Source organism: Fringilla coelebs (assembly GCF_963513975.1).
Source record: "Fringilla coelebs genome assembly, chromosome: 2".
NCBI lineage: Eukaryota > Metazoa > Chordata > Aves > Passeriformes > Fringillidae > Fringilla > Fringilla coelebs.
Genome location: NC_140029.1, coordinates 98148463 through 98175870, shown reverse-complemented (window position 1 = coordinate 98175870; position 27408 = coordinate 98148463). Strand labels below are relative to the sequence as shown.

General features: G+C 39.2%; 1 protein-coding gene across 1 annotated transcript; it reads right to left on the bottom strand.

Annotated features, from left to right (window-relative positions):
- Positions 1–1020: 1020 nt before the first annotated feature.
- On the bottom strand, positions 1021–25510 carry CIP2A (cellular inhibitor of PP2A; the record flags this gene model as incomplete). Its single annotated transcript, XM_084224367.1, has 21 exons — positions 1021–1191; positions 2255–2394; positions 2886–2955; positions 4778–4910; positions 6797–6993; positions 7695–7805; positions 7888–7962; positions 10178–10370; positions 12830–12948; positions 13825–13924; positions 14680–14811; positions 15637–15809; positions 16349–16576; positions 17657–17732; positions 18467–18609; positions 18761–18883; positions 19839–19935; positions 20567–20661; positions 22555–22667; positions 24314–24461; positions 25409–25510. 21 exons carry the CDS (start codon positions 25508–25510, stop codon positions 1021–1023), a joined length of 2739 nt encoding a protein of 912 aa, XP_084080493.1.
- Positions 25511–27408: the final 1898 nt, after the last annotated feature.

Below are 27408 nucleotides of genomic sequence, written 5' to 3'. Positions count from 1 at the left end.
GAAAAAAAGTCCAATAATGTGGTGGATAAGGCACATAACATGCATATGAAAACAGCACTGGGAACTTTATTACAGAACTATTTTGATTACAGAACTGGTAATATCACGATGCCTAACTGCAAAATCCCTTACACAGGTATTACTTTGCATAAATGAAGTACAAAAATCTCCAGTTTGGGTTTTTTTTACAGTAAAGAGTAACATATTATCTTTTTTTAATAAAATTTTAAACAGACATCAATGTGTTTGGTAGTTCCATTAGCCACTATTCATTACCATTTGGAAAAACACTGCCACAAAAGAACATGGAAATGCTGTCAAAATATCATGATGTGTTGATGCATTTATTTTCTATGCAACCCAGAGTTATTCAGCTACACTTGGCTTAGAATAGCATACTGAAACAGTACATTTTTCCGGTGAAGGAAAAAAAAATCAATATTTATATACTCTGGATTCTGTCACATAAATGCTAAAGATTAATTTACCATTTTCTGCAGACACGCACCTTATTGCCCCCTTACTCTGGTGAGGTGTATACCTCTCATTGGAATGAGAGGTACACCTCTCATTCCACCATTTGACAAAGTCAAACTGGCATTTATCAATTTAATTCTTAACATGCTTGGCACTTCCTACTAGAATTTGTTTACTTGAGCACTTTCTGGTAGAAAAGGAGAAAATACCCCAAACAACAAAACCCTTCCCAGCATTTATTTACCCCTTCCTCATGACCAAGACTTTTAAAGGGAAAGCACCCATGGCTGCAAATTTACATTGACACTAAAAGTTTTTAACCCATTACACTGACAGCTTCTTTTCCAACTGAGTTTGCAAAACTCCAACAAAACCCCTTAATTCAGCAGCTCTGATAACATTTTATTTTGTTGCTGACCTTTCTAAGCAATAACTGCATTATGCAAAAAGGCAACCAAACTGCATGTGCTGTGGACAAAGCTGGCAGTCACCCCTATAATTTAGCTCACTTAATAGAATTCGTAAAGCACAGGAAACAGAGCCCTACAAACTGAGGTTCGCTGTTTCTGCACTTTGCTTGCCATCACTTAGTTTGTGAATTGCTGCAATTATGCTGGCGTGTATGTCCAATTTTTCCTTCTGCAGATTTATAAGCGCTTCTTTTTCCGCCAAGCATCCTTCTAACTGGGATTTTTGAACTTCCAGAGAAGATGCCTGCAGAAGCAAACAAAATGTTATAGTTTCCTCCATAACCAACTGAAAAACACATAATACAGTGAAAGCTGAGGGGCCTGGTGGTGAACTTAAGCAAGTATTTAAAAAGCAGTTTTAAAATGAAAAACTTCTTTCAGAAATCTCCCTCAGCTGTACAGCTGGTGCACATGAGTGATTACAGCTACTGCCCCACTGCAAAATGTTGGATACCATGGGAAAGCACCAACCCCTTTGTTATCATTGTGCTACCATTTACATTTCATTTCAAGCACCACAACAGTAAATATTTACTGAGAACAAAAGAAATATTTCCTATATACTGAATAACATTGCCTGAAGAGATTAAGCTTTTGCTTCCAGGAAATGGAAATACAGTAAACGAGTAAACGTGGTTGTCAGACTGCACACTTTGCATTTGCTGATCAGTGTGCACGTAAAATGAAACTGCTTTGTGATTTTAAAGGGAGTCTTACTTGCAGTCAAGGACATGTAGGCTGCACTGAAGCTTGGGGGATTAGTTTTGTAGGGTTTTTTTGTTTGTTTTTTTTCTATTAACTTTATCCTGTTGACTTGGTAGAGCCAAAGTGATCTCTCTTTTGAAAAGACACCTTTTCTTGGAGATAAAAATGGCGTTTTTTTTAGAATTTCAATGATCAAAAGAACCCCAGGTGCATTTTGGTGCATACATATGTGCCTTAATTCAATGTGAGAAAGGGAGGGAGAGCAAGCTGACCTACATTTTCAGTAGTCAAAACTACTGGAGAGGAATTTGTTACATTTTGTTATTTAACACTATGCCACAGGTTTGGTGGGGCTTTTTTCCCTTCCCAACATTATGTACTCACATACCACACCACACAGAGTCTCATTAGAACTTGATCCTAACTTAAAACTCAAGAGGTATGCAATTAAAGTTGAGAGAATTTGTTCTTGTCCACTACTACATTAGCTGCTCTAGGGTCTTTAGGTACTTAGCTACCAAAGCACTGATTTACCAACTCTATCAATTAAACAGATACCTAAAACTCCAGTCTCAGGAATGCAGGCACAAGTAATTCCTTACCTTGACACTCAGTTCTTCCCTTGCTTGCTGTGTTTCACTTAATTCCTTTCTAAGAATATCGATAGTTTGTTCCATATCTGTTTTTTCTTTCTGTTGAGTTTTTATTTTTTCTTCCAGAACATTTATATTCTCTTGCAAGGCTTAAGAAAATGAATACATTAAAAGATCAGATACCAAACTTAGAAAACATTGGCCTAGGAAACAAGGGGCTTTTTTTATTAATTTTTTTTTTTTTTTACTTAACATGGCTGCTAATTGAATTACTGAGTAGTGCCACCTACTGATAAATTTTAGTGGTTGCTTCCAGTCATTTGCAGAGAGTTAAATTAAGCTCTTCTAATTTGCATTTCATACAGAAAATAGTTCTAATGGACATGTTGCGAGAAGATCCTGAAGGGACACAATATGCAGAGATTCAGTCAAGTCTGGGAAATCAACTTCATGCATCCTTTCTAAAAGATTAAAATTTGTATTTGTTTCATTCAACTATTAAATTACGTATCTGTGCGAAACTTTTAAGGTTTACAAGTTGCTCCTTAAGATATAGCAGCTTACCTAGAACCTAGAATAACAACATCTAGTTAATACAGTTAGTTCTCTAGCTTCAGTGATCTTTAAGCAGGTGACTTACTTGCTATTGTGCCATCTCTCTCCTGCAGCTGTTGCTGTAATTCATTTCTGTGATGTTCACTTTCTACTAACTGCGCAGCATTCCTAAAAGTGCAGAGAAATAAATTTTAATTATTAAAATGAGTTATGCCACCATTTTCCTAAGAAACAAAAATGATTTTTGTATTATTTCCTATTGCTGTCAAGAGCTTCAAATCATCAAACCTATGAATGTGCATGGTATGAGCAGAGAGAGATCTTATTTCCTTCCTGCCACCATGACTGCCCTTCTCTGACCACAGCGGGAACTACTGAAAAGGCTGATACCTGGAGTACAAAGGCCAGAAACTGGTGCCTTTGATCACAGCCACAAATAATTCAAAATACTGTGGCAGAACTAAAATTGGCATTCAATGCAAGTAAAAATTCCCTGCCATCCGTGATTAAGGATGCTGTGGTTTTAGCTCTTACTATGCTCCTGAAGAGACAATGCAATTATTAAAACCTGTTTCAGGTATTATCCTGTATCCATACACAAAAAATACCATTCTGGACATCTCCTGGATTGTCACACAACACTCAAAAGTGACCACATCATAAAACAGTGACAAAGTTTTTGTACAGGCCTGCCTCAGTTCTCACTAGTTTGGGTAATCCTCAGTTTCCACACCCATTTAATACAGAGGCACTGGCATCTACCAGCAGTACAGCTCTAACAGGAGCACTGGTCACTCTCTGAAGCTATTCTACTTTTTCCGTTACCAGCCAGACTAATTTCTCAGGCATATTCTACTTGCCACTTGCTTTGCCTAGATGGCATCTGCTGTCACTTTTGTTTACTTGTTTATCCACTTCCTATCTACCAGTTTCCAAGCTGCAGCCTCTAGCAAGAGGGAGGGACATATATTTCCAGTGTGTCCATTTCTGTGGCAAGTTCAAGAGTATGCATATAATAAACTGCTCCTCCAGACTGGCATTAACAAGGGTCAGCTTTCCTCAGAATATCTCCCCAATTACCCTGAACTGCATATTGCACCATTCAATGTAAGTAGCCAAATTTGTTCAGTAGCAAACTAATTTATCAGTAGGAAAATTTTCCATCTGAATCAGAACTCAAGGCAGTGATTTGGACTGCTCTGATTACTGACAAGGCAAGAGCCTGGAAGGGTGAAGTGAACTTTCCAAGTAAAACCAAGAACAGCATTTTATTTCTCAACTGAATACAAGGCCTGCCTATGAACATATTTTAAAGACATCTTCTGAAAATTATGCATTAAATAAAATCTGTCAAGAGCCTATATTCCCTTAGTTACATTGGTGAAAGGTACACCAGACCTCTATTTTAAGCTATCAAAAATGAAAAATTATAATTAGTCCTGAGGAAGACATAGGTAATACTGGTTTTATAGTTGAAAAAGATGTTTTATACCACAGGCAGAATACCACCCATCATGACTTCTAATGTAACTTTCAAATGTGTGAATTTGAAACACAGGGTGTTTGTACAAATGAACATATCTGTAGGGTTGGTTGTTTTGGGATTTTTTTCCAACTTGACAACATTAAGAGAAAACATGTGTGTGGGCTAAAAGAAAATACAAGGAAATTTTTGCATGATAAAAGCATTTGAGAATTCAATGACAACCAAAATAAAAACTCCACACTCTCCCAAGTGCACCTAAGAATTGGGTCATCATCTTTCTCTTCATACTACTGCTGAAGTCTGTCAATGTTCCCTCACCAATTGCTCCAACCAATTAAGGAGCAAATAAAATAAACCAAAGTCAGTACTACAGATTCTCATAAAAAATAAAAGTATAAATCAACCCTGAATTATCTTTGGCTAACTTCACTTCTCAGATGTTAGTTAAAGCACAGTTGAAAAACTGAGACTAAAGTGCTATTTAATTTTACTGTTTCACTTGCTTTAAAAAGACTGATCTGCTGCGAGAGTGATTCATTTAGTTTCATCATTGCTTCCACTTGTTTATTTAGTGAATTGCATATAATCTGTAGATCTTTACATTGCCTTTCAATTGCTTCATACCTACAAATGAAATGTAATTGCTTTTGAAGAGAGCTTTTACTTTAATAGTCTGCCAAATAAAAATATTTGATATGATCTGTGCAATCATCCCACTCAAGTGACAAGCAAGGTGTTTTTTGGAAGGGGGGTGTTCAGCTGAGTGTTTTTTGGTGACAGCTGGCTGTTAGCGTGTTAGATGCTTTGGGTTTGTTCTTTTTAAATCAACATACTTAGAATCATAGAATCATTTAGGTTAGAAAAGACCCTTTAGATCATTGAGTCAAACCATTAATCCAACACTGCCAAGTCCACCACTAAACCATGTCCCTAAATGCCCCATCTACACATCTTTTAGATACTGCAGGGATGGTGACTCAGCCACTTCCCTGGGCAGCCTGTTCCAATGCTTGACTTGGAAGAACAAAACAGACAAACCAACCAACCAGCAAGCATCAGAGGATCTCTTACATATCCTGAAGTATTCATGATCAGAAAGCAATCTCCTTCCAGCAGAAAACTTTTAGGAATTGACAAAACTATAAATACCTTTAGAAATTTGCAAAGAGCTAATCTATAACAGTTTGTGTATGTCAGTCATCTTTTAAGGGACCCTTTAAGTCAGTCTATGATCTTCTATGATCTTGTCTTGTGATACTAAAAACTGAACATACTGAAGACAATGCAGTGTGTAATTAATACAGGCTTATGAGGCAGATTTCATGCTCTAAGCAAACATTTTCCTACCTTTCCACCAAAAGGCAAATTCTATCCCCTGGTGTCAGTTAATTGATTGTTTTCAAGAGACAGCATATTTGAAGTATGAAGGTTGTTTTAAGAAATAAGTTTTTCCTTTAGAAACACATTGTAAGGATTAGAAAGCTTTGTTCCTAGTTTAGAGAATTTAAAACTGTTAGATACTAGATAGAGGCTGATTAGACCCATGACTTAGACAATACATGTTCACAAAGTGTATGACTGCCTACAATTCTAGCTAAAATGGAGACGCTTCCACAGTGACTAGACACTTATTCAAGAAAGTTAGTAATGGAAAAAAGTTTTATACATTTTCTTCCCTCAATGACTCCTTAATTGGCAGCAATATGCTTTCAAAATTGTCCAATAAAGCTTGCTCCTATTATTAAGAAAGAAACTTGATCTCAATGTTATCAGTTTCTTTGCCTTGCTGACACCTAGTGTCAGCTTGTGAGTTGAGAAGTCAAAGCTCTCTTAAGCCTTTATTCTTCCAAAGCATGTTCTAATTTCAAATATTTTCTATCTTTATGTACTTTGTGTGTCTCACAAAGTACATAAAGCTTTTTAGCTTAAGATCCCAAAGAAATAATGCTTATAAATAATTCAGGACACACAATGTGTCTCCTTCCTCCATACCTCACTTATACCTAATTTAAGTCAAATTTGGTAGAGATTTGACCAACAATGGCAAGTCCTACATTATGCAAACACATAGATATTGGCTGTTTCTCCAGAACTCTTGCAAGCATGTAAGATCATCAAGACAGCATGTAAGATCAAGGAGAGACACTGAGAGTATGGTATAATGCTAACAGAAACTAAGCATTGTTAGTTCTGTGTCTTAGAGAGCAATGCTCTCTTTATACAAAGCTTGAGCTATTTCCTGAACTGGACCTTCAGCACCTACAATTCAGCTCTCATTCCACTGAAAGCTGAATGTAAATACATCAATAAATTTAAGTATGTTAAATGTAACATAGATTTGAGTTCCTGAAAGACCTTATTGATAAGCATACAGAAGAAAAAAGAATGAAGTCTTCATTTAAAAGCACGACACAGCAAGTAATGCTGCTCTTCTAATGTGCCTAGCACAGTAAACGACATCAGAACTCTTTTCATATGAAATACTTGTTTAGAGATCCTACATGTCTTACCTCTGAAGGAGATCAAGAGTGGATTTTTTTAGTATTTCATGTTCTTCAGCAACTGCCTGCAATTTCCTGTTGTGTTGAAAGAGCTGTTCAATATCAGTCTGTGCTCTTTCAGATTCTACTTGTTGAGCCTTCAGCAAATCGTTAAGCTCTTCATTTTTTCGTTCTGCATCCTTCAGCATTGCAGCAAGAGTTCTTGCCTTTGAGTGGAAAGACACCACAAATAAAAACCCACATACATTAAAGGGAATTTTTTTTCTCAAGTTGTATTAGGCATGTTTGAGGCCATAGATCTAACACCAAAATGCCACCATCTACGTTAAGAGAATAAATTCTCTCACCTAATATTAACTACAAATTAACTGGTTCACTAAATTCCTTTAGCTCCATTTATAGACATTGTGAAGGAAGAGGGAAGAAAGTAAAAGATGATACATTTTAGCTGTGGATTTAGTAACCAGTAACAATCTTTAATATATCCTTTAAAGAATAGAAATTATTCTCACTTTTCAATGTGCAGCCCAAATACAGACCCCACAAAAGCAAGCTTTATTTGAAAGTTCATCTCTGACCAAATCTGTGAATCAAAAGGCACAAACAGGAAACAGTTCTTTATATACCAGCAAATTTGATAGAGAATTCTAGTAAGTGGGTTTATTACTTTTCAATATTGCTGGATATCACTAATGGTTAACAAATTACAATGAGCAGAGTAGGGTGCTTTTGTTGACATCCTGTAAGGAAAATGACATTAAAGAAAACTGTGCCAAAGAACAGTCCAGAGGAAAACAGCCCTAACTTGCACAGCTTGTAGATAAGCAGTATAATTTTCACATGTGATCACAGTTAAAGCTACCCAGATAATCATTACTCAGTCCCACCTTGAAGCTCCTCTACTTACCTCAGACTCAGCCTGGGCTCTCTGACACCGGTACTGAGCCATCAGCCTCTCAGCCTGAGCCAGAGCTACTGCCTTTACTTCCAGTAGATCCTGCAGCCTCGTTTCTTTAGACTGCATATAGGGAGAACATTTCTATTAACATTTTCTGAAAGTACCAACTGCAGCGTCCCCATGCACATTAGGCTGTACTTACTGCTAATGCCAACAGCTTCTGCTCGTAGACATCCATTACGTCAGATATCCTCACATCAGCCAAGGGCTCCTTCATCTGTGGAAATGTTTTCCAATTACTGATACTGGAAATTTCAATTTATTTACACAGGTAATGTGTCACTAAAGAGCTCAGTAGTTTTGTGAACTCCCCTTGCCGCTAGACTTTTTGAATTCTCATTTTTGTGTCTGAGGCTATCCACTCAAAGATATCCACCTCACCCTTGAGGAAGTTTGTGAGCAATTGAACTGGCTAGGCTTAATAGGATTCATCTGCAGAAGACTATCAGTCCAGCACTATAAAAAGGTAAAATTACCATTCTAAAATCATTCCCCTTAGTTCAATCTTTGCTGGAGAGTTAGCAGGCCCCTCATAGGACATCTAAAATAATCTGCCCTAAGATTAACAGCACAAAATGCATATAGTTAAAACTCCTTGTTTATACTCTGTTGCTTTCTCAACATACATATTAGGAGAAAAGGCCCAGGAAAGTTTTTCTAGGATACTGGAAAGGATGCTATTGAGGACCTACAGAGCCTACTCTGTTAACCCAGTGACTTACTAGAGGAAATGCACCATGTATGGCACAAGACCTAAGAGTTTACTAAAATATATGCCTGAGTCAAGTAAAAATGCTACTTAGTGATTTCAGGGTATTTTCTCTTAGGCAGTGCTGCTACAACATCAGTTGTGAGCAGCTGTTCACAGATGCTGATGCATAACCAAGTGCAAACTATGCCAGCTGTTCATACATTGAACACCTACAGAAAAGCCTGCAGCATCCGGAACCACTATGCAAGAATGCTTTTTCCAAATTAACAGGAGACCGTGTGTAGCTCCAGTTGTCAGCTCATTTTTCTGTCCCTAAAGCATGAAACAAGTAGTTTATTTTCCTACTTGCAAACTTAAAATATCTAAAGGCCATAGAAATGACTCCAAGAAAAGCTCAAAGAATGAAATTCCCTTCATTCTCTCTGAACAGTGATATTATGAAAAGTCTTTTTTCAATTATGTTTTTACAAGCATTTGAGCTTCACATAATACACAGACAGAGCTCAAGTACTGGATATTTTAAGTGCATGTCTATATTGCTTTTGAATTACTAATTAGAAGGTCTAAGAAAAGAATCACTCAACAATTCATCAACAATTTTCTCCCCTAAAAAAATAAAATTGAAGCAGGTTTACAATCTGTCACATTACTGTGAAGCTGCTGCATCGGTTGTGTAGGCACCTGTGCTTGCTTTGATTTACATTAATATAAACACAGCAATGCACCCACAGACTGTCATGCAGTCCTGAAAAGAACGATCAATGGGAGCATCCAGTGGCAGAGTAAAAAGTAAGACAAGGAAGACTCACCTGACCTTTTCCACTGTTATTCTGGCATCTCTCTGAGATGGTAGCTCTCTGCTAGCTAACTGGTATCTCTCTAAGTTTCACTTTTATCAGTTACAACAAAGTGATAAGAGTTGCAAAGCTAAGGCTGGAGGCAATACCACTCATACAAATATCAAGTTGCCAAGAAACTTTCAATTTCTTTTTCCAATTTGCATATTGTTCTTTTAAGCCAACAGAAAATAGAATCAACAATCCATCTCAGTCTAAAGCAGCTACAAAGCAGCTAACCTGCTTTGAACAGAAAAGGGAAAGAGGAGATATATTGAGTGTCTGCCAGGATGGCCAACAAAGCAGCACATGGTATGTGGTTCCTGGTTGGGTGTTTCATTCACAGTGCAAGTTACTGCAGAGGGAAGTACAAACTGCCTTCTGAAATAATAACCGCACCTTTCCAAGAAGGCCACAAAAGCTGAGCTGCAAATGCTAGAGTCAGCTATAGCTAACAAAAGGGGAATGTCAGTATGCATGTTTAGGCACAAGAGATGCACCACACTTTTCTAAAGTAGCAAAGCATCTCTACTCTATTACAGGCTATTTCTTAGGAAGCAGAGGCAGGAAGTTCCTTGTATGTGTCCCTGCAAGTCTAAGCAGTTGGACTGGCTCCTGCCTCTGCATCTGACAGCTAAGATGACTGTGGGCAAACCCACTGGAGAGGGCCCTCAGTAAGGAGCCCTACCTTCATGGGTAGCTCAACATAGCATCTCTGAATTCTGCTCAGGAGCTCAGTAAAAATAGCATATTCCAAAAAGACAGGAATCTAAACCAAACTTAACTGTTCTGCACACAGTAGTCTGACACTTGGATTTTCATTTCCATCCTTCCCAGTAAAAAAAGTGTCAAATGTTTCACAAGGGTATATAAATTCTACCAACCTCTAGTCCAGAATGAAGTTTTTGTATTAATTCCTCAATATTTGAAGCTTTGGAGTCATTACTTGAAGGATAGGATGAAGAACACCTCACTGAAGCAGTGCTGGTCACAGGTGCCTGCATTTGGATTCTCTTTGCTCTGTGCTGCATTTCTTGCTGTCTGTAGGCATTATTTGCTACAATGCTTTCACCCAGCCTGTATAAACATGCAGCTATTAATGACACAACCTGTTACAAACAGCATTGCAAGGATTGAAGATGAGATGTACAGTCACATTTGCATTACCACACCTTACGAAGAAGTGTGTTGGGCATGTGCTCAAACTGCCCAGAGGTACAGAAAAAGGAGGAAAAAATGTATCATGGTTAACCTTTAGAGACAAATACAGAATCTCATCAGAAAGGGTAGAGTGCTCAGCTCTTTTTGAGCAACAGATCATATCTCTTATGCACCTGAGAAGCAGGTTATTTCACCTGTTATTATACAAATTAACTAGACCACTGTTTGTATCAAAGAAGATGGAGAAAGCATTAGTAAGAATTTTTATTGGGCATAAAAATAAGACTGAATCAAGAAAGGGCAGAGTGCAATCAATAAACCTCTGTTTTTCCTTGTCTGCAATTCTATTTTACAATACTGTATTGTGTACAACACATTTGATTTTGTAAGCTTTAACCAAAATTTAAGTATCCAGATAAAAGTGCAATCTGTTTAAATTTGTATAGGGAAGAGAACTCAAAAGCTTAGAAAAAAGTAATTTCAGCACCTATATTCAAGTGTCTATATGTAATTTGTGGCTGGTATTTTCAAGGCAGATACCAATAACATGTTTCAAACAAGAATGATAAGTAAAGAGCCAATTTTAGAGGCACCAGTTATAAATTTTTTGCTCTTGATAAATTCCTTAATTACTAAGCTATCCCAGCCACTTCACTGAAGTGCTGTCTCAATTGCTTCCTAAGTGAGCATAGCTTATTTTAACTTGCATTTATAGATACGTTATTTGGCTGTTCCATTGTACAATTCCAGACATATTTGATTTTGTAGATCCTTCATTCTTTCAGCCAGATTATTCATTACTGGCTACTATAAAAATATTTCTTATATCCACAAATCCATATAATTATGGAATAATTAAGATTGAAAGGGACCCATCTACACACCACCTAGTTTAACTCCCCTGCTCTTAGCAGGTTTCCCAGGACTATGCCTAGTAATTTTGACTCTCTCAAAGGATGAAGACTCCACAACTTCTCTGGGCAACATTTTCCAGTTTGACCTCACCTTACAGTAATTTGGTTTCTTTTCTGATATTTAAAGAAATCTAAAATGTTTTTTCTTGTATTTCAGTTTGTGCCTACATCTATCCTGTCAGTGGATACCACTGAGAGGCCTGGCTCTGTCTCTTTTGTTCCTTTCCATCAGACATTTCAACACACTGATAAGAAGCCTGCAAGTCTTCCCAAAAGTAAGCAAGCTCAGCTCTTGCAGCCTCACCTTGTGTAATACATGCTCATCCCTCAAACTCTTCACTAGACTCACTCTAGGATGTCTGTATCTCTCTTGCACTGGAGAGCCCAGCCCTGGACACAACACTTCAGGTGTGGTCTCACCACAGCTGAGCAGAGGGGAATGCCCTCCTTTGCCCTGTCATCAGGACTCCAAGTGCAGTTCAGGGTGCTACTGATCATCTTTGCCATTCTTGAAGACAGAAGTTACATTTGTTTTCTTCTAGTCTTCAGGAACCTGTCCCAGTCACCACGAATTTTCCAAGGCATTCTGGAGTGGAATGACAACAGGCAACTCCCTAAGAACTCACGGGCACATCCTGTCAGGTCTGACTTCTGTACACCCAGTTAGTTTACATGTTCCATCACCTGACCCTGTGCCACCCAGAGTATGTCTCGCCTCCTCTAGGCTTTCCCATTGCTCTCAGGGACATTGCTCTGCCTTTGGGAATCCTTATCAGTGAAGGCCAAACAAGGCATTCAGTATGTCAACTTCTTCCATGTCCTTTGTCAACTGGAACCCTGCTTCACTCAGCAGAAAGGCATACATTTTCATGTCTGGCTTTTGCTGCTGATGTAATGGTCTTTCTTGCTGCCTTGATATCTGTCAGATTCAACTCCAGGTTGTGATATTAAAAAAAAAAAAAAATTAAATTGTATTTTATTACATCTACAGAAATAAGGACTTTCTCAATACTTTTTCCATTGTTTAATCCCCCTTATTAAAATACTTCCTGAACTGTCATCTGCCTGCGTCTTACCCTAAGTTCTTTCTTGGAAGATACTGCAAAAAGGTGAGCAAAACTTTAGGAACTGAAGAATGACACATCTGACAGAGTTCATTAGAGAGAAATCTGACAGTCAGATGCACCCTAAGTTCCAAGCACAGATTTCAGATAAATGAGCACAGGAACAGGAGTCAATAGCTCCTCTGCTCTCTAGGTTCTGTCATAAAATGAACACCATCAGCATTGTGATGGCTTCCTCTGGCCTCCAGGATCACTCCGGTCTCATAAGTGCACATAAAGCAGAAGCAAGACAATTTTTCTAAAGTTTCTGTGTCTGAAAATAGTACTCCAAAATACATTAATATCACTAAGCCCATAAAGATGTCAAATCTAACCAGAGTATCACAAAAATACTTACACTGCAGCAGGAAAATCTGGTAAGGGTGCAACCTCAAACAGTATTTTAAGCCCCACTTGGACCCGCTCTCCTTGGTCTGATGTTAAAGCAAATGTCAAAGGTGTAATCAAGCGCTGATCCTAAAAATAAATTAGTTTGGTCAAAGCAAGACACAGAGGGTAACAACAACAAAAAACCCCACAAAACACAAATTACCAAAACATCACAAAGCCCATGAGCACATACATGTTTTATTCAAAACTTAGATTACCTTCTTAAAGTTTGCCCTTCTAAGTTTCTGAACCTGAAATCCACGAATCCTGAAATCCATGTGATTTTAAAAGTAGTCTATACTTCTGAGTACTTGAAATCACATTTTACATTAAAGGCAACTCAACAGATAAAGAGGCTAGTTAATTCCTTCAAGTTTTCAAGAGCTTGATACTCAACATAAAAAGGTCACTAGCAGAAGTTATAAAGATTAATCATGGACTGTAAAACTCATTGTTACCCATTAAATTACACAATTCTCATTCTAGAAAGAAATATCTCCAAAACAGCAATAAGTCTTTGACTCTCCAGACTGCTTTTCCATCTATAAAGTAATTTATTAAGGTATCATCTGACCAGAAACTGTTTTGGCCATGCAAAGCTCCAAATTAGATGTACATATTTGATAGTAACCAACCCCAAAAATGATTGTATTGTTGTGGTAATTGTTTTCTAGTTTGCTACCTTTAAATTGCAGTCATAACGCAGTCTTAAAAAGATCATTCTTACCAGGCAGCTGAAATATTGTTTCGTATGCTTTACCAAAACAAATGACCAGAATAAAAGCAAACTTATTTTGGAAGAATAGCAAAACAACCTTTAAGAACTGTGCATAAGGGACTGTACTTTCCTAGAAGCTTTACCACTTCTGAGATAACCATGCAAAACATTTATAACTAAAAGCTCTGTAGTGCAGTGACACTTAATTTCACAGATATATTTCATAAAACATTTTAAAATCATACCTGTAACATTTTGTAGAAGCTGGCCTTCATACCAGGTACATCCTGCTGCAATCTGCTCATAAGATCAAGTGTTTTCAAAATAATATCAGTAGCAAGTTTGCTTTTAAACATCCAAGTAGAAAAGCAAATTGGGTGGGGGAAAAAAAAAGGTGAGATATGTCAAATCAACACTCACAAATCCAGCCAATTAAAAAAAAACCCTAATAAATACCTTCACAAAGAAAATAAATATATTTAGCAAGGCAATGATGCTAGAACCAAAGAGATCATACTGAGCTCCCTGGACGTTTGCCCGAGCTTCTCCAGCATGTCAAGGATGGCAACAATGAAGACCAAAACCACCAATTCCAGTTGAAAGCGAGTAGGGTTTAATGATAGGTCCAGTTATATTTCACTGGGTTTTGGCCAGTGAAACTGGCCATAAGTTATAGCTATAGCTATATTGACTTTTAGCTATAATGACTCTGAGCTGAAAGAAACATGCATTTAATTTTCAGTGCAACAACTGCCCCCCATAGTGATGTGTGATATTTTGGAATTCTGATTGCACGAAATCAAAATGAGAAATCACATGCCATGAGCAGTTCTAGTAAGCTTTCACTTGGATCAGCCTAAACGACTACATGAGGTTTAAGGTCCTTATTCCACATAAGTGGATCTCCAACTTATGCCAAAACATTATCTGAATGAACTGACCAGCAAGGTTACTTTTTATTCCACAAAATACCAAGTTTAATTTAATACCAATATTGATTTAAATGGTACTTTCAACTACCATTTCTTTTCATTGCAACAATATCACAACTCTCACACAAGCCGTGTCTAATTAGATTTTAGATAAATATGTGTGCTCACCACATTTTAGAGTCCACCAATTTTGTCCCAAAGCCAGTATCAATCCCACAATAAGGAAACTGATGTTCTATCAGACATGTGCATTGGCTGGCAGTCAGCACCTTCGAGACATGCATTTTCAGTGTGTCATCTCTGCAGAGCAGTAGGCAGAGTTAAGAATAAATTCAATATACCTATGCCTAGGTATTGGCACCAAAAGGCAACATTTTATAATAATCTAGGGCAAAAAAGCTAGGGCATCAAAGCACAAGAGCCTCTAAAAATGCTTGTAATACCCAACAACATAAAGCACTTAAATAATGCCTAACAAATCAAATAAGCTTCACTTTTCAGCTGGAAACAGACAGTGAAGGCAAACCTTAATAAAATGGGTGGCATAAACAAGCATGGTCAACAAAAGGCAGGGACCAGGCAGCCCCTAATACTCAGTTACCTAGAAGTGAGCCAGCAGGGACTTCTCCACAGAACTCAGCTTGAATGCAGGACTACATCCTGCAGTCATGTCCCCCTTACCAAACTTACTGTGGACACTAAGGACTCAAGGAGGAGTGTAAAACTATATTATTCCATGTTATTTTTCACGGTTTCCCTTATCTAAATTTGTATGGTATTTGGCTGGGAGCTGCACTTAGCTAGGCAACAATACTACATGGATCAAGACGATGGCTGTCTGAGTTCCCCCACAATTTCAATGGAAAACACTCATCTTTGGTTTTGATCTGCAAAGGGCTTCTGTTCTGTTGAATAACCACAACACTTTATCCTGCACCACTGTATCACAAAATAATTTCACAGCAATTAGAAAGCTGCTTTAGATCTTGCAAGATGACACTCCTAAGTAAAATTAGGGCAGTTATTGTCATTAGAAGCTATTAAAGTGACCCAAGGTGAACATGCCTTTTAATATCTTAGAACAGATCATGGTGGAGGAATAATAAGTCAGTTGCCAAGAAGCACATTAAAAGGATATTTGTGAGGACATTAATAGCCTTGACCATTCTTTCACACTTTTTCTTCACTAATAGCTCATCCACAATCTGTTCTGGCATCTGAAGATGATCAAGAAGAACAGGCAGCAAAAGATCCATAAAGTGTTCAGCTGATTTACCATCCTTATTGTTGATAACATCCTGTAGTAAACACATTTTATGTCAATATTGAAAAGTACAACACAAGGAAGCCAAGCTCACTCTACCCCTTCCTGCACCAGTCTGTGTTCCTGCTTTCCCAGCCTCTTGCTATTTCAGGTTTAAGATGGCTGCCCAGTATCATAGTGGAGGAGGAAGGTTACAGGGAACAGAAACAGCAGGAACTTCCTCATTTCTGTAAGTCCTAGAAAGGAACTCTGATAGTGTTCCACCTACGTCATGACTTCATAAACTGCCTTGTCTTCCACTTACAATACAGACATATTTCTAAAATACTGCATGTCTTTAAAAGAATGGTAGTTTTATGAAGTATGTTTATTCCAACATAACTATTTTACAGTGAACTTTATTACAGGTATTTTTGTATGTGCTATTTTTCAAGTCAAATTATAACAGTTGTTTAAAAATAATTTAAAAATAAGAGCTACTAAGAAGCTCTTTAAACTCAGTTATCAGTCTTGGTTAATTTAAAAATAAGCTCTACTAAGAAGCTCTTTAAACTCAGTTATCAGTCTTGGTACCTCAAAAATCTCTTGGATTAGTTGCAATGCTAGCCCTGAACAGTCTTCAGAGCCTTCCAATGGTTGGTTTGACAAGCGCACCAATGCAACAGATGGTTCAAAACTCTTTGAGCTAGTCACAAGTCTGGTGTTTGCAGAGACTGGCAAGCCAGCTGGTTCCAGTATCGCCTGCCGCAGGGTGTGACGCAGTTCTAGCACAGAGCAGAAGGCAAGCAGCAGCTCTAAGATCTGTGTGAAGTGAAGAAGAGTTCAAATGCTTTTAAATCAAGAACTTACACAGAAACTGCAACTCCCATAACACAAGTCTAAAGAGATATGCGAGTTCTATGCAACTCCTTTTAGCACTTGAAAGTTTTCTGAGGAATAATTTTCTTTCTTTAAAGCCAAATCAGCAGCAGAAACAGTTCATTGGACTGGTGAAGGCTTGCGACAGTATTCAGTGTCTTGCATTCTTTTCTTCTGACATGACTGCTGGCTAGTGAAGCAAGTAAAAGTACAAACACGTATACACTCAGCATGAAGAAAGCCGTCAAAGAGAAAACATTCTGAGACAAGAAAAGATGCATATCCATTCTCCGAGCATGCACAAAGAGAAAACCACCCTGGAAAGCTCCATGTCAACATGCCTCTCTAAACCAAATAAACAACAGCGAAACCACACAGAGAGAAATAGTAGCATCTCTTATTAACTAGGATGTGTAACACATTCATAGAAAAACTCCAGATCTGTTTCACGGCTATATTTAGCCCCAGCATTTTCACATTTCATATTTTAGCCTTTAGTGACAGATAGCCAATGTTTCATTTACATAAGGTGGTAGCAACACAAAGCTGAATGTAACAGTTCACAGCTTAAACAGAAGTGGCATCTACTTGTTCAGCTAAGGCAAGAACACTTATTCCTACACATTTGAGATTAGCATCAGAGTTCCCTGATCACCAGCTGAAGTCTGAGTAGCATTAATTCAAGATTTAGAGAGCAAAGTAGGATGCACTGCATTCCTGGTAGATGCCAAAATTTCTTAATAGCCAAAGCACAAAAGGCGTTTATGTTGGCTTTTTGCCTTTATATCTATTGCCTGAAAGCAGACACACAATCTGGCAAAACTCCATCATTACAAATTCAATCTGACAGCCTTTTGAATAACTAGAAAATATACACTTGGTGAATTCTCTAGGTCATTTAAGAGTCCTGAAGATAGCGTATTTCTTGACCAACCCTTGTACACAAGGAATGTATTTATAATAACAGAAGAGAAACTAGATTAGGAATGTAGCCTTAGCCTTTAACAGAAAAAGTATAAATACCTTAGATGATGAATCAGGATCCCTTCCATGAAGAAGATCTAATACTTGACCAAGGCAAGAGGTGAAGTGCTTGTATCTATAGCATGCATAGAGAAGAAAAAAATTATTAAATGGAAATTCCAGCACATTTAGACACACCAAGTGATGAATGAAAGTGCCCTATACTCCTTCTCACCCCCAAATACTTTAAGTACAGTGATGGTTTTGATAATTTAATTTCTATTTAAATTTTTGATCATATAACAACACAAGTGTTAAAAATATTTAAAGTTACTTATCACTAAGAATGAAAGCCAATTCCTTAAAATAAACTATGATTTTTCAGCTATGTTTACTGCTTAATTTAGATTGAAAATCAGCACCTAAATTCTCGTAGTGGAATTTACAGAACTACTAGTCAAGCTCTCCACAGAGCCACTCTAACATCCCCTCCCCCCAATAAAATTATTACTTCTTGCAACTTCAACCATATTATTCCACTTCAAGATTATATAACACTGTAAAAGGCAGGATAGCTACTCATCTTGTTGTCTGACTACCAACACGGTCCAGACAAAATATTACAGAACAGGGTATTCAGTGTTCCTTCAGTGACAATGAAAGGTTTTAAGTCACACTTCTGTGTCAAACTAGTAACCCAGCAACCCTTTTGGTTCAGATATAGCAGTTATAATTATAATCAACTAGCAAAATTCAAAAAGCATCGTGGGCTTTTTTTCCCCTTAGTGTTTGGTTTAGAATTCAAATAGCATACAGCAAAGAAACTGAACTAGAGCTTAGGAAAAATACTTTTCAGAAATGGAGCCATACCTGGTAAGATAATCTGCAACTTTGGGGTTCTTCATAAGATCCATGAGTAAATCAACAGAATATTTTCTTGTTAGAGTATCTCCATTTACAACAATATTGAATATTAACTGAAATGTCTGATGGATATTTCGAGCGTGAAAGAGCTGGAAGGAAGAAGAAAGTTATGTATAGGCACATACATTGCTGGGTGTCTTGCTCATTAAAACTAGCTGGAATTGGGATTTTATTTGGCCAGTGTGACAATTGGTTTTATCTACAACTTAAGAATAGAAACAACTTCAAAGACACACTTACTTTTTCTCCTACTTCTTCATTTAGGGTAAGGCTTGATAACATCGAAAGTGCAAACACAACCATAGTCAAACTGCTGTGGGCCAAGAAACTTATTAAGGTACGATAGAAACTCTTCACATTATTCTACAGCAAAAAGGAGAAACAAAGATATTACAAACCCATCAAATTTACAGGTCTGACATATTTATACATAAGCCATTCAAATAATGAATAATACAAAAAAATGCTAGTATGGTAACAGTTCTCTGGGAAAGCTATTTCATTGTTCTGCTGCACAATACTGGCATTGATGTTAATGTTCTCTTTTCAACCTGTATAAGGTAAAATGAGAAAAAACACCCCAAAACAACAGAGAAGCAACCAAGGAAGAAATTACATCATAATTTTAAGGAAAGATGAGAAAGTAATTTTGCTAAAGCCCATAAGAGAAAATAATCACTGAAAATTGACTCCTATCCCTTCTTTGATTAATGATTAGATCTGACAATAGTTTCTCCATTTTTTTTGCCCCTTGCCTCTCATCCAAGGTAAACAGAACATTGGCTTTTATGTAGATTAATTTCTCTTTCTGAACTAAAAAATAAAATGTTTGCACTGATTTATGAACACACAGCAACCAAGCAGTTCAGATATATATATGTATTTGAGGGTTCAAGGACCCCTGACATGAAGATCAAGGCTATTTTATTGATTTATCTTTTGAAAGGCAAATCTCCTTTTTGCTTACCAAAAATCCACCTATAATCTTTATGTTTTAATGACATTTCGTTCTTTCTATGGAAGAATGATCAAATTTTCAATTTACTTTTCAGCTGCAGAGAACAGTTGCAAAAACCAAACACGTATCACAAGCCAGGGCAACAACACAGCAATATACCAAGGGAAAGAGGATACCCAATTTCCTGTTCTACTGGTTATTTTCTCCAGCATGGGAGAAACAACTGCCCTTTGGCTAAACAAGCAGGTCAGGGTTATCACTGCTGAAAGTGTTAAAGAAGTACTAAGGTAATTACCTAGTAGAGTCAATTAACTCTTACCCTTAAGCTGGAGTATCATGACACAAAAGCAAAGCTCTTACCGAAGATTTTATCTGACTTTGAATAGACAAGTTGTGACGACAGAGGTTTGCCAGGAGTCCTAAACACGGTATTGTTAACTCATCTTCAGTGGATTGACTTAAAAGAAAAACCCAAAAGATGTTTTCATTGAAGTATCCTGAATTTAATTAGAAGAAATTGTAGGGCGGGGGCTGGGAGAGCTGGGTGGTTGGGGGACTTATATTTTGTCTTGTGTCTTGGCAAGAGCTTGTTTTTTAATGAGACACCATTTCACCACGCAAATCAAAATTCAGACTGTATCCATGCAGCGTGGGCAGCTTTAAATTGAGTACATCTGAGAAAACCCCAAAGAATCAGAGATCACTGCTATCAGAGGTTGTTTATTACATATACTTATAAGTTTCATTAGATTTCTTACAAGAGCACTTGAATCGAATTTTTATTAATCTAACAGGTCTGCTCCTAGTGACAAGCATGAATTTCCTCCTGGCTTTTCTTTTTGTTAGGTCCCCGCTCCCAGAGGTGTGGAGGTGGGCTGAGGCAAATTAATATTCCATCACTCAAAAGTCCCACAATCACTGCATTTGACAATCTGCAACAAGTACATGGTTTTCAAAGGAAAATCTGTTAACTTCAGAGCACAGCTCACTCTGGAGACCAGGTTAGTACAGTACTCTAATAGCCTTCAGAAAGTTTAGAAACTTAGCTTGCTGTTTCCCATAAGAAAAGACACTGAGTACACACTTACACATGATGCATTAGAAACAAAATTAATCCATCAATGTTGGCACCAGCACAAAAGATGGGAACGTTGTAGGTTAGTCTCTGGAGCAACTGAATACCCTGAGGAAACAGAAAGCTGTTCACATGCTTGTCCTACACCATCTCAGGAGGAGTGCTACAAAAGATGAAACTGAAAGGACAAATATCAAGACACCACAACCAAATTAATTTTTAGACTCTAACATTAACATAACAATTACACAAGCTGCTGCAAGCACATTGTAATGTCCTAACATACTGATTTACATAGTAAAAGCCCAAAAAGATTATTAAGATTTTATTTGACAGAGGAGTTACCTTTTCAGCCCATTTGATGCCTTATATTTTAGCTTTCATATTTTTCATGTTCTGTACTGCCTTAGTGTGTAACTCTGAGCTTTATACTAAGTGTCAGTAAGTTCTCTTCACTGGGTAGCTAGACAAAACAATCCTTTTCCAGCCGGGGAACCAAGGACAACTGTTACCAGCTTCAAGCCCAAAGAGCATAAACAACAGTGAATTGAACAGAGGAAACACAGAGGATGGGACGTCATAACCTGAAGGTGTAATTGGACAATTAACCCCAATATGTAAATAGACCAAAACTTCTAGAAATGTGAAACCTTGTGACCATTTTGGGTCCATTTTGGGTGTAGCCCTAGCCAGGCTCTTGTACTGCCCAAGGTGTATCCTTTTAAGGCCTTTTAATAAATACCTTCTTTATTTTTTAGCTCTGTCTAGTCTCTGTTCCAGGTCAGCCTCTCAAGGCATCACATTCAATTCTCTACCTTTGCCTTACCAGCAAGCTCTCCATTCTGTCAGTGATAAACAGGCTTTGTCCTATTGAAAGGTCTAGAAGTCTCATCAAAATCCAAAAAAGCACTTTGCAAGCTCTTGTAGAAAGGATGCATACAGGAAAAAAGGTTTGCTCTAAAGACTGCCAGAAGATCTAAGGGTAGCAAAGTCCTTCATACAGCACTCTTCTGGAGCATAACTGAAGTCAATACACTCTAGCATGACAAAAATCACAGCAGAGGTTAGCAGTTGAAACAAAACCTCACCATTTAGATATCTAAGAGCTTCAAGGTCTTAAGATTGGATCTATCTGATGACTACAAAATCTCTCCTATTGACTGGCGAGTCACTTGGATCCCTAGATCTTGTGGTACTCCTAGCACTTTGAGAAATACACAAACCACAGGAAAATAGATCTTTACTGGATGCCTGACTTATTTTCCACACAACAAGGGCCACAGGGCTACTAGTAAATTAATTTTCTGCTTTTCAGAAAGAGACAAGTGACAACAGGCAGCCAGCAAGTGCTTGCTGAAAGCTTAGAGGAAAACCTGTGCATATTTGAAAAAAATAAAGAAAACTTTAAGGACAGGTTAAAATTGGTGAGTTCAAACTGATAGTCAGACATTCACTTTGATTAGTACAGCACCTGGCATTCACTGGTAGATAGCACTGACCAGAAAAAAGGAGGCCACACATGCTCTGCAAACCTCCCATGAAAACAGGCAGCCACAGCTTTCCTTTCATTCTTTCACAGTTACCTGTCAAAGTGCTGATGAGACAAAATGATCTCCAGGTTTGTGCCATGAAACAGCTTGTGTCAAGAGAAACAGCCAAATACCTCAACTGGAAATCAATCTTCTGAGCTCTCAAGCAATGACTTCTTGAAACAATTTTTAAAGAGCAGCATTTTTTTGGGGTTGATTGTTATTTTTGCTTTGTGGGATTTTTTAGTGGCTCTTTTGTGAGAAGCACAGTAAGATTTAAGACAATACAAAGAACTCTATAAATTGTTAAATTCCTCATACCCACCTCATACAGCAAATAAAGTACACAGCTAAGATCAACTTTCCCTTTACACATTATTTCCAATAGAGCTTTTGAAGGGTTATTATATGCATCAGTATAACGTTCATTATGCATGAGTAGCCAAACATTATGAAGCATTAGTTCCTTTACCTGTAATAACACTGGGTCACTCAGATTAGTAGAACTTCGATGAACCACTCCTGCCAGCACACTAGTCAGATTGTAGGTGTCCTGGAGAGCTTCTCTAGTCTCTGTGTCTGAAGCTGGAATTTAGGAATTATTAGCAAAAGAAACGGTTGTATTAGCTACCAGTTGAAGCAGAAGCCAAAGTCTCTGAGCAGTTATTCACCTATGTTTTAAAGGTAACTACAAACAAATGACAGCTCCTATGCTCTTGCCTCTTTACCTCGCTTTTGGGCATACAGTTAATTATAACACTAATCCATTTCCTTAAGATGGTTGGACTCTGAAAGAATAGCCTACCTCCTACCTACCAAATTTCAGTTCTGAGATCTTGAAACCTGCACTTCAAAGGCTTAGGTCTTGATGAGCTCAGTTTCTTGCCTCATGCTATGGTGGAAAGGTAGACTCAAACTGACAAGTTGATAGGGTTATCTAGCATTAGTTAAATAAATAAATAGCAGCTAGTTTTGCTTAGGCAATCCCCAAAGAGTTGTAGCAAAACAAGTAGAGCAATAGATCATTTAGAAGAGGACTTAATTCTTAAAATTTTCCAGAACCCCATAACAAATATAATTTTACAGTAATTGTTCCAAAAACATAAAAGGAAGCTCAGAGAGGCTTAAACGCCATGAATCAGGGAAGATAAGCATGGGAGCATCATAAAGGACTCAAACCTTGAATAACTACTCATATATGATGAGAAACCAAGCAGTGATGGGATAATTTTTCCCTATATATGTAGGTTGTGCTCTGAGCACAGAGCTCCCTGGACAGTGAAGTCCCATTTCCATGAAATAGAGGGGAAAAAAAAAACAACCCAAAAAAAGTATCTCAATACACAAGCAAAAGGCAGTAGAACCTCTTTGCAGTGGGGATACTTGATGCACATAGGCCAGGCTATTGGAGAGCCCACACTGCCAGCAAACACTCCAGTGGGAGAGGTAAACTGAGGTGATGACAGTTGTTGCAGACAGGTAAAAGATGTTATAAAAGAAAGGTCTTATAAAATATGGTTTAGGCCCTTCTACTCTAGCTAAAGCTAGCAATAGCTTTTAAGTTCCCATGTGAAGAAACCCTAAGAATGAGAATTTGTTTGCATAACAACCTAGTACAGAGAAAAATAAGAGGCACCTGCATAAACAATAGATCTGTCCCATGAGAATCCACCAAAGAAATATGCAGATACCTGTAGATGGAGAGTGTCTCAACACCTACACATTTTCTAAACAATGAATTAAGGAGCAAGAAAACTACTAGCCAATAGGAGTTGAGCACGAGGTCTGTGAACACTGTGTAAAAACAGTTATGAGAATGAAGAATTGGCTTCTCCTGCACGAGGAAACCAAGTCCTGACTGATTGTTATTACAACAGAGGATGTGACACCACTTCTCCCTACCCTTGCACGCTCTAGCCACGTTTCTCACTTGATTAAAAAAAGTAGTCTTTTCCAGCTCCAAAAATAAAGGACAAGAGAATAATTTCTCACCCTACCCAGTGGATAAATTCTGACAAGCATGATCATTGTCATTCACAGGGATGACTTCAAATCTCCTTCTCACTGCAAAACTTCTTAATAGGTAGCTTAGCCAAGGACTCCACTACAATGAAAAATAGTTCATCTTTCACACGTCATGCTTCTTCCAAGACATTAATCCCCCACAACACAGAATCAGCATCTGTCTTATCTTCCCTTGCCCAGACAAAAAGTTCAGATGTAAACCTTACCTAGCTGTGATAGCAAAGTAACCACAGCCAAGACCAGAGAAGGGTTTATATTAGTGTCCTCCAGGAGCTCTACAAGGCAACTGAGACATTCACTTGGTAGAATCTGGTTTGAAGCAAAAAAACGGGTAAGCTTCAGTCCCGAGATAACCTGGAGATGAAAGGAGAGAAACAACCTTACTTACTCAACTGCAACAATGTAATTGACACGCAAGTCCAAGCGCAGAGTTGCATGAAATAGATTTTGTCCTAATTGACAAACTGAGAATGTAAGTGCCATTGTACTGGGACATTTATGTTCACCTGTGCTGGGGGAAAAAAAGGCAGAAATAGAAAAAACCCTGTTTTTCATTCCTTTATGCTTGGAAAGTACCAAGTTTACTTATTTTGAAGGAATAACCACGTCACAGTCAGCCTGCCTTCCAAAGGCCGGGACAGGGACCCAAAGGTGGCACTCCACAGGGAGGATCTGCAGCAGCAGTCAGTGCTGTTTTGGGAGGACTCTGTGACTGGGATGAAGAAATGGAACCTGGGCTAGGGGAACCCTACACAAGAAGAGGCCAAAAATTATATACCTTTACACCAATACAGGAGACACGATTTATATTTTGCATATGGGAGACACAGAGGGAATCTACAAAAGCAACATTATGTATCTCCTTACAAGAGATATAGGGAGGAAAGCAAAGCGAGATACTAACTTTCACATAAACGTTCTAGCAATTAAAATAAATCTATATTTGAAAAAGTTACTCGGACATTAATTCAAAGGCCACCACATAAGTTGTACACAAAGCTGTACCTGAAGATCAGGGAAATGAACTGGCCCACCTTCTTAGTAAAAACACCTCTAAATACGTGTTGCACGGAACTGGAAAACTCCAGATGCAAAACCAGTTCGTCGTTCACACGCTATTTTTTAAGCTGTGAAACAATTCATGTGGGCCAGAATTAAGGGGATAAATAAAAAATTAAGTCCCCTGTAACCCACACTATCTGCTTGCCCTGAGCGCATATAGACTCACAACACGCCTCTGTAAACAACACCATAAAACATTATACTACAGCACACCCCCCCGGCCCGGGCGCCGCTCCCACCTCCAGGCTGCGCTGCAGGAGCTCGGCACTGTGCGGTGTCTTGGCGGCGCGGTACTCGGTGGCTGCGAGGAGCAGGGCCTTCATGCAGCTCGGGGGGTCCATGGCGGCCCGGCCCCCCAGCCGCTCCGCTCGGCCCTCACTCGCATTTCCCGCCGCCGCCGCCATCGTGACGCAACGACCACTGAGCGCGAGCGGCCGCCGCGCGGCAGCACGGGAAACGCCGCGGCCGCCGCCATCTTGCTTAAGGGAGGCAGGGGCGGGCAGTAGCCACGGCTTGGGGCGGGTGGCGGGAGCCGGGGGAGGGGGCGCTTGGATCGGTGACAGCGGCTTTAGGGCTCACGTGCCGTCGGCACCATCCAGAGGTGCTTTTCCTAAGCGGAGCTCTCTGTGGTCGGGGGGAGCTGAGTCCTCCAGCCGCCCAGCCTCTGGAGGGCTGCCTCCGATTGGAGGTGCCGTCGCTTCCCACCTGGCGCCCGCAGCCCTGCCTCGCTTTCCTGCTGTCTTTCTAGTCCCCATGATCTTTTCCTCTCCTATTCGGGAGGGCTTAAGCCCAGCCAGAAGCCAGCCTCCCCCTCCCGCCTGTGGTCCCCTGGCCTCCCTCGCGGGAGGGGGGAGTTTTGGCAGTGTCCTGGCGATGGTGGGGACAGAACTTGCGGCCCCCCGCGACCCAGCGGCTCGTCCGCCTCACACAGCGACCCCCGCAGGCCGCTGCGAGCACAGCAGCAGGAATCCTTTCCTCCTACCGCTCGCAGCTGGAGCGCCCGGGACGTCGGGATCACCCCCTTCTTGGACCGTGTTCTTCCTTACACCGTGTGCTCGAAGTTCGAGGGTACAAGAGGTTCCGCGCCCCCATTACTCAACTCCCCGACATGGACGAACACCCACTCACCCACCCACCCACCCATCGGATGCTGGCAGGTAGATGCTGCTGTGCGAAGCTTTTGAACGTATTTTCTCAACTCGTGCACAGATTGTTTTCTGTCATATTAGGCCTGCAGATATGTGTAGGAACATCTGTATCGGTCTCTGTATTTTCCTATGCCGTTAATAGGACAAACATTGCCATGAAGGACAGGCGAGCAATGTGAATGTAATGTAAATGCCATTGTGTCTCTTTTTCCTCTTTTAAGTCCTTGATCCTTCCTGTGTCCCCCTCTTTCACATGACTGCTGCAAGGGAACGCTGGGGAAGTGACTGGAGTGTGGGCTTGAAGTCACCCTCATTCCTGGATTCTGCACCAGGAGCTACAGCCACCACGACTGGTGGTGTAAGTCTGAGTCCAAAACGCGCTGTCCAGTGCCGCCTGAAAGGTACCACGGCTGGGCCCTTGTCCTCTCTTCAGCCATCAGAGTTACTCAGTAGGCACCATGAGACACAGGCTGGGATTCCTTGTCACTCGGCCTTTTCCCAAGGCTCATCAGTGTGACTGAGGGAGCCCCCGGGGGACTGCTGAGACTGTCATTTCAGAAAAACTACAGTGTTGCGCTTTGTTGAGGACCGTGCTGCTGCAGGTGGGGTGTCTCAGCACAGCAGCTCCTCAGTCTGGTACCTATGATAACCAGCTATCAGACAGGCTGCTGGATTCTGCAATTGAAGAGACACATTAGTTATTTATGTCCCATAGTATGTTTTTCATGGATGACCAATTAATGAAGTTTTGGACATACATTTTAGTATTTCTTGGCATTTCTAGGGTTAGTTAATAGTCTATTTTTTTTTGTTTTTTTCACGCTACAAATACTAGTTGAGCCTGGAGCCAAAAACTCTGCAGCACTGTTAAATTCATAATGAAGTCCAAAGCTCTGAAAGATCTAGAATTCCTTTGACAAATAATGATGTTTGAGAAACGTAATAGAAAAAAAAGTCTAACTAGTATTACCCATTAAAATACATAAATAAGTTTTGAAGGGTCTTAAACATACAACAAATACAAATGTCTTCCTCACAGTCTCAAATAGTGAGCAAATCTGTAGTAGTGTCTGGAAGACTCAGGACAAACA